Here is a 14,392-nt window from a genome sequence, read left to right on the forward strand (position 1 = left end):
CACAATATGGGTAGAGCACCTATTCAAATTACAAGTACAGCCAACTGTCACACTGAAACGATATGGTTGGAACCCATGGTAATGTTTCGTTCACAGCCAGCTATCAATGTCCTGTTTTATTACATGCAAAACTGTCATACTCACACAAAATGAATGGAGTATTCATTAAAGAATTCCAACAAACTTCAGTAACATGTTAATCACTCTTTATGCTTAATGTCATCACAAATGTATAAAAACAATATCTTCAGTTGCATTAACTCTCATTCTAACAATGTTTTCTTTCACATTTTAGAGTTTTTTCAGAATCCTGTTTAATTGTATTACCCCTATGCATATTCTTACAAGCAACAATAAATGCAAACCATGTAACTTACCTGAGAAAAGATTTTCAACATTCTAGGATCTAAACAATGTAAAGACTACATCACAAAATTGTTAAATAATAAATGCTGCGGTCTCCCTTCATCATTTCCTAATCTTTCATTACCGTGCTAAAATATATCCTCCCTCCTCGATAAGAATTGATCCTGATGAATTTAAGCTAGCTACCTATACCTCTAGGCAACACTACATTATCATGATTATAAAAGCCTAATTAAACAATTTTATTACGTCATGCTTCTAAATGATATGGGAGTTTTTATTAAAGGCACCAGATAAGACAACCATATTGACCTGAAAACTGTAACATTTTAATGGTATAAAAAGTGCTTTACAACAACCAGTAGGCCTACTAAAAACATAGTATTTACACCTTATTAAAATACAATCATACTCACATTCACCTGTAACAAATTTTTACAGTAGCCTTAACATATATTAACAAGTAACATGTTTATTTTTTTTCCTGAACAGTTCATATTTCCCAAAACAAATATTAATTTCAGAAACATTAATTTCAAGCATATACAAGTAAGATCTTGGGCAATATCCCACTTCATTTTAAACTTAGAATTTAACAATCAGATTTTGCTGCAATTTACATATACATGTTATCCAACAATACAATCATGACAAGTGCTAATTTACAGATAATCTACTGTTCAGAAACAGCTCCAGTATACATAGCATTTGGCTGTGTACGTCTGAACTTCCTCTGCAGTGCAGGAAAAAAATCTACCTTTTAGACTGGCAGTCTGTTATTGGGCATATGGATTCCCACTTTTATTAAGAATTTGCAGGTCTTAAGACAAATATAACTACATAAATTACATGTACATAAACTCTGTATCAAGTACCATTTTTATGAGGATATATGAAAGGTGCAGATAGACAATGTTTCCGGTATGTCTTCAGTGTCATTTTGATTAATGAATATCTTTATGCAAAATCCAACAATCCTTGCTATGTACTGATAGAATGTTTACATTCACTTCATATTTCAGAAGGTGTATTCTGTCACCCCTCGTTTGAGGTTTTTCATCATTTTCAGAAATCTGACCCAGGCCCTGGTAGTTTTTTAAACTGAAGATGCGTTATGACGTTTGCTTTTTCCACATACAAGTTATAAAAATATTTTCTTTACATACTTCACAACCACAAGTTGGCATAGGATAAATGTTTCAGAATGTACAGTTTAACTCAATAACAAAACAGTATCCAAACCTTTAGCACTGTACAATCATTCAAACAGTTTAACCTTCAAATTAAATGAGAGACAGCTATGTAACAAACCCTAAACATTTTCATCCATGTTGAAATGCAATGGAGAATCTTTCCCGCTTCACAAAATTTGGATCCAAGCTTTCTTGCCTTTTGCGCAGATGATTTGTGGGCAACTGGTAACACAGTGCTCAAGTATTAGCACTAGGAGAATATTGGCCAATCCAGCTTGGACCCAAAGTGCCATTGATCAAGAAAAGGCAGCTAACCCCATTTGTATTGTGGCTAAATTTTCACAACACACTATCCATAAAAGTGCCACATATACGTGCATGGGCCAACTGTTTCAGTATATAAACATTTAAGCTACAAATGCTACTCAGTTTGCCCAGCATGATAGTCTCCCCTTTGACCGCCTGTTTTAGAGAGTAGCTTGACATCAGTGATGACCATCTCACGACTGACAGCTTTACACATGTCGTAGATGGTCAGGGCTCCGACTGTTACGGCTGTCAGAGCTTCCATCTCCACCCCTGTCTTCCCGACAGTCCTTGCATATGAGGACAAAACGACACTGTGACTGTTCTTATCAAGCTGTACCTTAATGTCCACCTTACTCAGGGCTATGTTATGACACAGCGGGATCAGCTCACTGGTTCTCTTGGCAGCCATGATGCCCGCTAGCTGAGATACCGTCAAAACATCGCCTTTCTTCATCTTATTTTCCTGAACTAACCGGAACACAGCCTCTCCTAAGAACACAGTAGCCGATGCTTGAGCAGTCCTTGTACTGTCAGGTTTGTCCCCCACGTCCACCATTGCAGCCTTACCAGCGCCATCTGTGTGAGTCAGCTGTCCATATGAGTTATTCCCCCCTGATTGCGATGCATCATAACTCAAGCTTCTGAGTGACCCATGTCTGTTTAAACGACTTGGCTGTAGCATTGACAAATTGCTATGCACACCCAGTCTTTTAATAAAGTCTGAATTCACTCTGTAGTTGGAAATCACTGGTGAAACAACAAGAGTGAGAAAGGCACTATGTGTTCTACAGTTATCTTCTAATTCATGACAAAATATACTCTCTGATTTCTCTGGAATGATATTTGCATATGGAATAAAAGGCTCATTTTCACCTTGATTTGATGATGGAGTAATATCTGCAAAACAGAATAAAAATTGCAAACTGAAATTCCAATGCATTTCAAAACAAATGTAATAAAACTAATGCGATTAAATTCATCACAGTACATCACAAAGCTGACAATTTCAAGAAAACAAAACTCATATACAGTATAACTGAATCTACCAGAATTAATCCAGCAATAAAATGGATTTAAAATATACAGGAGTCAAGTTACCTTGTTATATTACCTCAAGTACAAAATAAAAATTTTTGGGCATTAAAATGATTTAATGCTGTAGTAATAAAACAGGAATAAAGTTAAACTTAAATTATTAATCTAAACTTCCCAAGCATTTACTCTAATTGGCTGTAGAATTAAGTACATACGGAAAACTCAATCTGTCACCCACCAATCAGAATCATTGGTCTATTCTTCATCTGAGATATGTTGAACATTCCTGTTAAGTAGACAAAACCACCTAAGTAAAAGATGAACTAGAGATGATTCAATCATAGTGGGAGATTCAATCACAGTGTAAGATAATCATTTATGCTTCAATAAAGCTGAAGGGGTTAGCACGCAGGCAAGGGGCAATGACCCAGGAGCCTGCCACCAATGCGTCTGCTGTGAGTTTAAGTCCATCTCATGCTGGCTTCCTCTCCTGCCATGCATGGAAAGGTCTGTCAGCAACCTGCGGATGGTTGTGGTTTTCCCTTGAGCACTGCCATGTTTCCTTGCCAACGTATAAGTGAAATATTCTTAAGTACTGTGTGAAACACCAATCAAATAAATAAATAGATCTTTAATAAATATTTGTAACTCTCTCTTAAATGTTGCTCTCAGTTTGCCGGTTTTGCGATCTACATCAACATGGCGTATTTATATTACCTGATATTATACAGTGATATATTATTGCCATCAACATAAAAAAAGCAACATGTGCATTGTTCAAACCAAATAGGGGATGGAAATGGGGCCATCTCCCACTCACTTGGTTTGTTTCTCTGTACATGTGTGTAGTGTGTTCCAGCCAGCAGGGAGGTAGGAAGGGGTCGGTAATGGGCCGTCTCCCACTACCTTACTTCTCCTGCTGGTTAGGACAGTTGCAGGGTTTTGTTTTTGTTTTTTGTATGTATGAATGTATATAGCTTCTCTTTTCAAACTACATGGTGCTTTATCTTGTACTGATGTAATTTATGACTGGACTCTGAAGTATGTGTCCTCTATATTTGTTTTCTCTGTGAAGGCCTTGGGAAAGAACAGTTTCATTGTAAACTGTCTGAGCTACCTTCAATAGATATTAGTATTATTATTATTACATACCAATTACACCATCCTTTCAAATCCTGTTAGTCTATAATTTTGTTTTCACTTATGACTATCATTACAAATTCCCTCTTTCTGAACTTTTAAAGAGTTTCTTACTATAAACATAGGAATGGCTAGTCAATGCAAAAATAGTTTACAATTAGTATTTATGCGTTCCTTCTAATAATACTCATTTAGGAAACCATTTTTTCATTATTTTGCGCTGAATCACATTGTGACAGACTCAAAGTGCCAGCACATTAAATTTATGTATTTATTTATTTATTTGATTGGTGTTTTACACCGTACTCAAGAATATTTCACTTATACGACAACAGCTATCATTATGGTGACAGGAAAGCAGATTAATAAATAAAAGCGAAATAAAGATGGTTTCTGCAGGTACAAGTACACACAAATATTCCACACACCGTCACTCATTACCATCATGCTAGCTTACCGGCATGTTGTTTTTTCTTTCTCTTCACAGCACAACCTATAACCTCAGTAATTTCTTCTTCAGACACCCCTGAACGAAGAGCATCCCTCAATGAAACCTCAGAGTTTCCAAACAGACAAACCTGTAGAGAAGTGATGCAGAATATTAAACTTTAGTTCGCACACGTTATCGATGGTTCTTTTTTATGTGATGCTCTAGAACATTTCACTTTACATGCCATCATGATGAGCTTTCCAGGTGGCAGTGATGGGATATAGCCCTAGGAAATCCACCATATCTCCACATATACCTGACAAACATCCAGACCAAAGCTACATCCAATAATAATACTTGGATTTGAACATAAAACTATCAGTTCTACAGCTGAACACCACTCAATCATTCAATCACTGAGACACATGTAATACACTGTAACATTATGACAAATTGTGCATTTTTTTTCTTGCACAAAATAATTTACCTTAAAACCATAAGACTGAATATCCCACAAAAGTTTAGCGAGATCAAACATTTCCGTCATACACTATCTTTAGTCCACACAAAACAAGTTTTGCTGGTTCTAGGAAAAATGGTTCTGGTTCTAAGAATTCTCTCATTTAGTATATTTTTTAAATATTTTCTGTATGTCTAATATGATTGTCAGAAGTACCTTGAGGTTTCCATCAGCTGTAAGTCTTATACGATTACATCCGCCACAGAAGTTCTCACTCATGGAGGTAATAAAGCCTACTTGACCTTTGAACCCTGGTACTTTATATGCCTGCAAAACAGTTATTTATTGATTTATTCATTTTGTTTTATGCCATACTCAAGAGTTATTCACTTCATACAATGATAATTATGTTCGACCAGAGGAGAAAACTTTAGTGCCCAGAGTACACCAACCCTCTTTACTAGGCACCCTACCGATTTATTTATAGACTCATGATTTAAAGCAACATTGACATGGCTTTATTAGAACATGCACAGTCTATGGGCAAGGGATGATTGGATGCAAAATATAAAGGAATAAAAAAATCAGACAGAATATCATGAAGGTGATGTTTTATGTAGTGAGTAAATGTGAATTTAAAGTAAGAGACTGAAGCCAATATAGAATGGAAGAATACATTATATTTCGGACCTAATACCACATGGCAAAACATAGGCTGTTCATGCTGATGTCCCAAATGAGTAAATGTAAAAACCAGTCCTACTCCATCATATTCTCAGCAATGTCATATCACTGTCGATGTCTGAAGGCAATGAGTCAAACGTTATCAATTTTTTATCCACACAAAGTGGAACAACAACAAACAAAAAAAAAAAGCAAAGGGGAGGGGGTGGGGGGGCGCAAGAGCCATTTTGTATTATACAGTTTCCCCCCTACTCACTTTTGATGTGTCATTAGGTAAATCTGGCAGTCGAGAAAACTGGGGCCAGCGGGCTGTGATAGTATCTAACATCTCCTGGTATGCCACCATTTTCTTAAAGTTCCACTTGTTACCATCAAAAGGCATGTACTCAATAAACCTAATATCCACGTTCTGAAAACACAGAAAATATGGCATATGTTGAAGAAGATTCCAGACAGATTCCAATCTACATGTAAATGCTTTTGCTCTGAATACATATTTCTAGGCTTACAAGCTTATACCTATGTTGAACTTCAATCTACACGCTGATATTTATTATAGTTTTGTTTACTGATTGTTCACTATACTCCAGAATTCTTTATTTATACAAAGATGAGTAATGTTATGGGTGGAGAGAACCAGAGGGCCAGGGGTAAATCATCCGCCTTTCTAGTTACAGATGAAATGTCTCATGAGTGATAAAGGTGAGTCATGTTATGGGTGGAGAGAACCAGAGGGCCAGGGGTAAATCATCCGCCTTTCTAGTTACAGATGAAATGTCTCATGAGTGACAAAGATGAGTCATGTTATGGGTGGAGAGAACCAGAGTGCCAGAGGTAAATCATCCGCCTTTCTAGTTACAGGTGAAATGTCTCATGAGTGACAAAGATGAGTCATGTTATGGGTGGAGAGAACCACAGTGCCAGAGGTAAATCATCCGCCTTTCTAGTTACAGGTGAAATGTCTCATGAGTGACAAAGATGAGTCATGTTATGGGTGGAGAGAACTGGAGTGCCAGGGGTAAATCATCCACCTTTCTAGTTACAGATGAAATGTCTCATGAGTGATAAAGGTGAGTCATGTTATGGGTGGAGAAAACCGGAGTGCCAGGGGTAAATCATCCACCTTTCTAGTTACAGATGAAATGTCTCATGAGTGATAAAGGTGAGTCATGTTATGGGTGGAGAGAACCAGAGTGCCAGGGGTAAATCATCCAGCTTTCTAGTACAGACGAAATGTCTCATGAGTGACAAAGGCAAGTCGTGTTATGGGTGGAGAGAACTGGAGTGCCAGGGGTAAATCATCCACCTTTCTAGTTACAGGTGTAATGTCTTATGAGTGTTGTATAGCTACATATATGCACACCATATAGGTGAAAGTGGTCTACAACAAGTGTTAAAGTGTGAGAAACACTCCCACCAACACTGAGAATAAGGAATTACTAGTTAATCACTACATTCCCAATTCAACATGTTCAACGCCATACACTACAATTTTGGTTGGGTTTATGGCAAGAAACCTTGCAAACATGCAGGGGCACTCAAAATCTGTCATAAATTTATTTGAAATGAAACTGTTTATTTGAAACTGTACAATGCACAGCTGAGGGTAGCAACACAGTTTCATAAATAGACACTGACAAAATACATATATCAGAACAGTATATTACAAATATGTATTTAATGTGCTGGAACATACAAACCTTCTTCTCTGTAAATGCTACAAAATCACAAATTTCTTCTTCATTTGTTCCTCTCATGACAACACAGTTTACCTTGAAAGAGAACAAATTTTACATTTCTTACAGAAACACACCTAACCAAACAACAACTAACTAGCTTTGGTAGATGTAACAACATATATTTAAAAACATTTCCCATGATTAGATTGGACAATGTATATTATTTATTTTTTGAAGGAAATATCAATTACACTATAATACATGTATTCACCATTAAATTTAAGATTTACGTATTTATTAGGCTGGTGTTTTGTGCCACCATCAAGGATGTTTCACTTATATTATGCACTGGGCGGGGCTCAAAGGAAAACCATGACCATCCGCAAGTTGCCTTACCTTCCCATGTATGAATGGAGAGGAAGCCAGGAAGAGTTAAACTTTAACTCACAACAACTAAAGCTGAGATAAACTTCAGGGTCATTGTGCTGTGCTAGCTTACTAATCACTATGCCATAGAGGACCCCCACAAAATTAAGGCTTCAGTATTAGAGCAATAAGTCAATGTGTTCAGCCTAAACATTTTCTTCGCTGATATAAATGTGCAGTGTTTCTATACTGACAAGTTAATTACTTTGATTGGGGCTCAGCACCATATTCACGAATTTCAATTAGATGATCGTTGTCCAGTTTATGGGTTGAGTATAACACAAGCTCCTTTTTCCAGGTTCCTGTCAAAACGTCAGACCCAAAGCCACACCAAACCAGTGGGAGTATAACCTCATTTGTTCCAGTTATCAGCTGTTCACTTGTAGTTAATAACAAGAGCCAACAAGGGTGATTAAATTGTTTTGGATTAACCAGACTGGAAAATATATTTGAAATTAGAACATACAGCTAAATTTCATTACCTTGACTGGATCGTAACCTAACTGTAAGGCCACATCAATGCCCTCTATGACCTTCTGCCAGCCTTTCCGGCGAGTTATGAACTCAAACTTGGCTGGAATCAGCGTGTCCAGACTGATGTTCAGCTGATCTAAACCAGCTTCCTTGAGAACAGGTAACTTTCGGGCGAGTGTTACGCCATTGGTTGTCATGGCAATACTCTTTAGCCCTTCTGACTTCAGTTTGCTCAGTTCACCTAAGAATGGAGAAACATGTAATTTTTTTTTAAATTCTACCCCTCAATGCTCATTTTGACATTCTTTTAATTGGAAACCGTATTTGTCCAACTTTATTTTCTTGTTTGTCAGCTTACTGTTTGACCTTTTCAAATCAATTTTATGACTGTTTCACAACAGTGTCTCCTTCAAGCAGGTTGGTGTCAGCTTTATCATACTTGTTGTGCTGCTTCACCAAGAAAACTATGCTGAAGACACCAAACATGCACTCCATTCCTCCCTCACCCAGTAAGAATATACTGACACCATGCCAACCAGTACTTTGCCTACATCTTATAAAACATCAAAGCAAAAGTACACAGACTGTCCATATATCCTACAAACTCATAATTTCAAGTGGTAGTAGGTCACCAGACTACATAGCATGGCACTTCTACTCAGGCATCATCTCTCACCTATAAGTGCTGGCAAGTCCGCTCGTACTAAGGGCTCACCACCAGTTAATCGTATTTTGGTCACACCTTCCTTAACAAAGAGTTTAGATAAAGTGATGATTTCTGAAGTGCTAAGCAACCGCTGTTTGGGAGTAAGATCCACCCCTTCCTCTGGCATACAGTACTGACCTGAAGAAGCAAGACAATCATCAATATTATAAAGCTCTGACAGGAGAAATGATACTGTAATACAATGAACATATATTCTAATATATGTCCACAGAAGAAGGCCACGGAGGCCTCTTACTGTGACCAAATATAAATGATTCAGTTTTCACGTCCCTAACACCCAAATCCGAATAATAGAAACCCTCAGAATAGTATTAGCTCAATGTCATATCCACATAGTACAGACGGAACACCCAGTCATATTACATTTAAAACTGCCTGACCGTGATGTCCACATACTAGAGAGGGAACACCCAGTCATATTACATTTAAACCTGCCTGACTGTGATGTCCACATACTAGAGAGGGAAAACCCAGTCATATTACATTTAAACCTGCCTGACTGTGATGTCCACATACTAGAGAGGGAACACCCAGTCATATTACCTTTAAAACCAACTGATAATCATGTCTACATATTAGAGGGATGCACCCAGTCATATTATCGCTAAGACTAACTGACTGTCACTTGGAACACCCAGTCATAATACATTTAAAACCAACTGACTGTCACATTCATGTAACATCGTGGGAATACCCAGTCATATTACCCCTCAAACGAACTACATTCACTACAAGCCAACTGGAAATGACCAGTCATGAAACAAGCAATGATATAAATGTGACACCATTCAGCTTGAACTCCTACAGAACACAGCTGGAATGAATACTGAATAATTTTTCAGACATATGATGATGTGGAGTCATTAGGTGTGTGTATATATACTGTGTCGTCTTGTGGCTGGGCGATGTCCATGCCACCAAAGTGCTGCCACCACTGAAATATCATGCCTAAGACACCAGACAAGACACCCCACCTAGTCACATTATATTGGCACCGGGCCAACCACTCCTGTTTCCTTGTTCTATCCTCTCAGTGCTGAGCACCATGCGAGACAGCAACAAGTACCATTTTTGAAATCTTTGGTATGACCTGACCTGGGTTTGATCCTAGGTCTCCTGATTTCAAGGTGGATGCTCTGACCATTAGGCAACCGAAACGGTCAACACAGCTGAAAATACCCAGCTGTACTACATTTGGAGTAATACAACATATCCCTGTAACATATGCGTATATCAGGTGGTATATAGTCATATCACCTGATCTTAAGACAACTTACATCTTAAATTACACCTTTCTGTTAACGATATTCTCAGGTAATTGTGTTGTCTGCCAAAACTGTCTGTCAGGAACTCAGAGAATGGTTTTATATCTCCATTTTTCAGCACGGCTGGGTTTGCTCTGATATCAGAATTCTAGAAAGAAGATGAAGAGAAGTAGTCAGTAAATAAGAAAAAGTATTGTTAGATATAATTGGAACACAAACATATCACGTCTAATATTGCAAACATGTGCGAAATTTTCCACATGTTTGTTGTACTGTTTCACAAATTTGTGGGTCTTTTTTTTATCTTTTACACATGGGTCCTGAAAATTCACAAAAAAAAAACAGAAATAAAGAATATTTTAAGAGTAAATAGAAGTATTAATCGTAAGATAAATGCTGTGAAGAAATCACGATGATTCCTGGAAGGAGCTTAGTATATACAAGTGTAGATAATGTTTCGGATGTTAAACAAATGGGCCAAGCAATCCCTCACCTTGACAAGTTACATTATAAAAATCCACTAGGTTTAAAATTCAAGTTAAGGCTGTTGTGACGTTGAAGGCACTGTTTTGGTCATGTGGTAGAGAATATGAAGTTATTTCACTAAAGTATCTGCATTTCACAATGAACATTGGAAGAAGTGTGTCATAGTAGGAAGCACAGTGTTAATGGGTATAAGAATTGCCAATGCTTCAAGTAATCTAAATAAAAGTCTCCAAACCCTTTGAAGACAAACAAATAATTCATAACAGTAAAGTTGGTATGACTAATTTTTAACTGAAAAAATGTACATGATATTCGTCTGCCTAGGCTGTGAACTGCTATGCTATTCCCACAACTTTCTGTAGGCTACGGATACCCAGAATATGCGAGAGTGCCACAAACAGCTGTACACCCAAAACTTTCATAAACGTAGAATTCACTTAAGCTCATTATGCTCTAGCTCAACAACAAGTATGCATGGTTGAATGTTAGAAAGTATGTTTCTCTACCTGTACACATTTAGTGCTAGTATCTATAATTAAAGTAGGGGCCTCTGTGGCTCAGTCGGTTAGCGCGCTAGCGCAGCGTAATGACCCAGGAGCCTCTCACCAATGCGGTCACTGTGAGTTCAAGTCCAGCTCATGCTGGCTTCCTCTCCGGCCGTAATGGGAAGGTCTGCCAGCAACCTGCGGATGGTCGTGGGTTTCCCCCGTGCTCTGCCCGGTTTCCACCCACCATAATGCTGGCCGCCCTCGTATAAGTGAAATATTCTTGAGTATGGCGTAAACCACCAATCAAATAAATAAATAAATAAATATAATTAAATTAGCCTACATGTATTCAATTTGTTTTGCCTTAATTCATTGTTTTGCAAATTAGGCCTACAGCTTGTAGATAGGTAAGAAATTATCAGTGGAAAAGTAATCAGAATGTGTCTAGGATTCAGATATGATCCAGTTTAAGTGTTCTGTAGTACGCTGAACTTTGGGGTTCACTAATCCAAAATCTGCATTTCGCCCATGCATAAAGTGCCATGATATTTATCACCTCTATCCTGCACTTTGCAAGGAACCTGGGTGCTTGAAACTACATTACCAGTAAATATATATGAATTATTTGATGCACCAGCACCAAACAGACAGGCAGACAGACAGGAAGACAGACGGTCAGACAGACAGACGGACAACGAATTAAGTGTTTATATGCAGTAGACATAAAGCAGCTTTGGCAGTATATCGCACTATCCCACATGTATAATTTGTTCACAACAGTTATTTACAACAAATTAAATGCTTTCAGTTTCCTAGGTGGGTCTATTGTTGAGCAAAATTTGAACACATTTCAGTTTTGAACTTGTTCATGCTCTAGCCAAATGCCGTTACCTGGGTCATTTGTGTTAACATAATTTGACCTCAGCGCAGTGGGCGGGTTGTAACTACAGGACGATCCGCCCCGCCCCATCACCTGGAGATTAGACCTACCTGTCTAACTCCTTCACTCCCTGGATCAGCCACAGGCTGGACAACAGAGCAAAACGCCTTTCTACCTATACCAAGTACCTTCTTCTGGCCACAGACACATTTATCTGCTCGCAGAAAAGATCTGCAAAGCCGTGGCAGTAACATTTGCGATGTCTGTTGTGTTGCCATCGTTGTAAAAGGTCAAGGGAAATAACTCTTCAGACTAGAACTGTCAAGTCATGCCTACAGTGAACAAACTTGGCCTACTTCTACAATGCCTTGTTTACACGCTTCAGTTGGGTAAAGGTTAAACTGTGTCTGTTTGTTTTGATTTCTTTTCATGTGTGAAAGCTTCTGTGATTTAAAAAAAAAATAGGGAGGAAATCGTGATGGAAATGAATAAATATATCATTACAAATAACAAATAAATAAAAAAATAAAATGAACCTTTAATATACAATTTAACGTCTCTGTTTTCATCTAATTTATCTTCTGAACAACTTTGGTTGACTAAGAAATAAACTCATCAAGACACAGGTGTAGGTACCCTGTAGTCAAGTGGGTATTTAAGCCTAGGTTCTTTCCCTCTACTATCACCAGTCGACTGGTGGAGATCATAAAGCAGCCTGAATCAAAAAATGCACTGCTGTGTAGCCGAGGGTGATATGTAATGAACACATACAGTACCAAAATCGCTGACAATAAAGAACAACATATTCGAATGTATTAATGGTTTTTATAATGATGAGATTTATATTCCTGAACCATAACCTCATGCCAGTCAGTGAACATGTCAAAGTATATTTATGTACATATATTTATTCTGGTTCTTGTTTTATGCCACACTCAAAATTTTTCAGCTTATATGATGGCTGTCAGTTTTAGGAGTGGAGGAAACCACATTACAGCTGACATTTGGCAAGTCACTCATGGACTTTCCCATGCTGTGATTTGATTTATTAATGTGATTGCTCTATTACGCCCTACTCAAGAATATTTCACTTATATGACGACAGCCAACATTATGGTGGGAGGAAAGCGAGCACAGCCCGGGGGAAACCCACGGCAGTCTGCAGGTTGCTGGAAGACCTCACAAATTGCCAGAGACCTACATGCTGTGATGTATGCACACCATGTGGGTGGTGTAAGACAAGCAGTCACATCTCAATGAACGTTTCAATGACTGCACAAAGAAGTCATATTAACAGTGAGAGCAGGGAAATATACAAATTCCCTGTACAAGGCCGGGATTGAACCAGTGCCCTGTGTTTTATGATTTTTAAGACCTATAACCACTCAGCCACGACTCCCACTTCCAGATACAGTTTAAATAATGAATAATAAAATAAAAATAAAAATATACTTTCTTGCCTGTCACTAGAAATGCCAAAGCATACATATAGGCCTGAACTATCACAATAACAGATTCACCTCTATATGTGACACTTATCTATCCTGAGTACACTGCACCACATGATAGATACTAGCCAAGTCATCATTCTCTGTATACTAAAGGTGGCGCATGAGTGCTCTATCCACCTGCTGATTACATGTGTCTCCGCATCTGACTTCACCTGTACATGCTATTTAACATACAATGAGTATATTTTTGCTGTTTTAGGGTGTAAAGCATTAGAATTTTTTTTTTTTAATTTTTATCATTTAGCACCAAATTAAAATTGACTGGGAGCCATATTGTCATTGAATTGCAATTGATTGATTTATTTTGACTGAAATTTTCCCAGCCAGACTGACAGTGGAATATGCAGCAAACAGATTCTTCATGCTTTCAGTGAAATAAGAGGCAAACATACAGTTATCAAACAATTGTTAGTTTGGTTACTCTAGAGTTATTACTACATGCTTCTAGACATTTTGTAATATAATTGTTAGAACACCTCATTATCCAGTACCCGGTACCATATGTATCAAATGTATTTTTCAGTGCTCTGTAATTCAAGGGTATTTATTGTATTAGTATACCCTAAATGACCATCAATTTTGCCTATGACTAACTGGAACATTTTTCCTGATTCTGAGAGTTCTGTTGATTTTGGATAGGTATTTTGAAGTTTGCTTGGAACATGGGATAATAATCTACTGTCATATTATTTGACCCAAGCTTCAACACCAAAAACAATTTTTTGTGATATTTAATTGCCTCTAATGAACGGAATTTTAGGTAATTTAGAGTATTAGCAGAAAGCGTACACACTTTAATGTAGAACACCTCATCTGGGACTAGTTAGGCAAAATCTATG

At 37.7% G+C, this 14,392-nt stretch overlaps 1 protein-coding gene across 1 annotated transcript; it reads right to left on the minus strand.

Moving 5' to 3' along the window:
- Positions 1–12,270, minus strand: LOC135468129 (molybdenum cofactor biosynthesis protein 1-like). The gene is made up of 10 exons (XM_064746204.1): positions 12,153–12,270; positions 10,201–10,336; positions 8,873–9,040; positions 8,205–8,437; positions 7,318–7,389; positions 5,874–6,026; positions 5,150–5,260; positions 4,501–4,621; positions 3,142–3,189; positions 1–2,765 (listed from the first exon to the last, which is right to left on the minus strand). Exons 3-10 carry the CDS (start codon positions 9,027–9,029, stop codon positions 1,981–1,983), a joined length of 1,680 nt encoding a protein of 559 aa, XP_064602274.1. The 5' UTR covers positions 9,030–9,040; positions 10,201–10,336; positions 12,153–12,270; the 3' UTR covers positions 1–1,980.
- Positions 12,271–14,392: the final 2,122 nt, after the last annotated feature.

This window comes from Liolophura sinensis, chromosome 6 (genome assembly GCF_032854445.1).
Source record: "Liolophura sinensis isolate JHLJ2023 chromosome 6, CUHK_Ljap_v2, whole genome shotgun sequence".
Lineage (NCBI taxonomy): Eukaryota > Metazoa > Mollusca > Polyplacophora > Chitonida > Chitonidae > Liolophura > Liolophura sinensis.

Excerpts from the sequence above, each read along its gene's own strand:
- LOC135468129 (XM_064746204.1), bottom strand. The coding sequence starts at position 9,029 with ATGCCAGAGGAAGGGGTGGATCTTACTCCCAAACAGCGGTTGCTTAGC. Across the intron at positions 7,390-8,204 it reads TAGGTTACGATCCAGTCAAG|GTAAACTGTGTTGTCATGAG; the intron begins GTAATGAAATTT and ends TTCTCTTTCAAG. Across the intron at positions 4,622-5,149 it reads CAGCTGATGGAAACCTCAAG|GTTTGTCTGTTTGGAAACTC; the intron begins GTACTTCTGACA and ends ACTTCTCTACAG.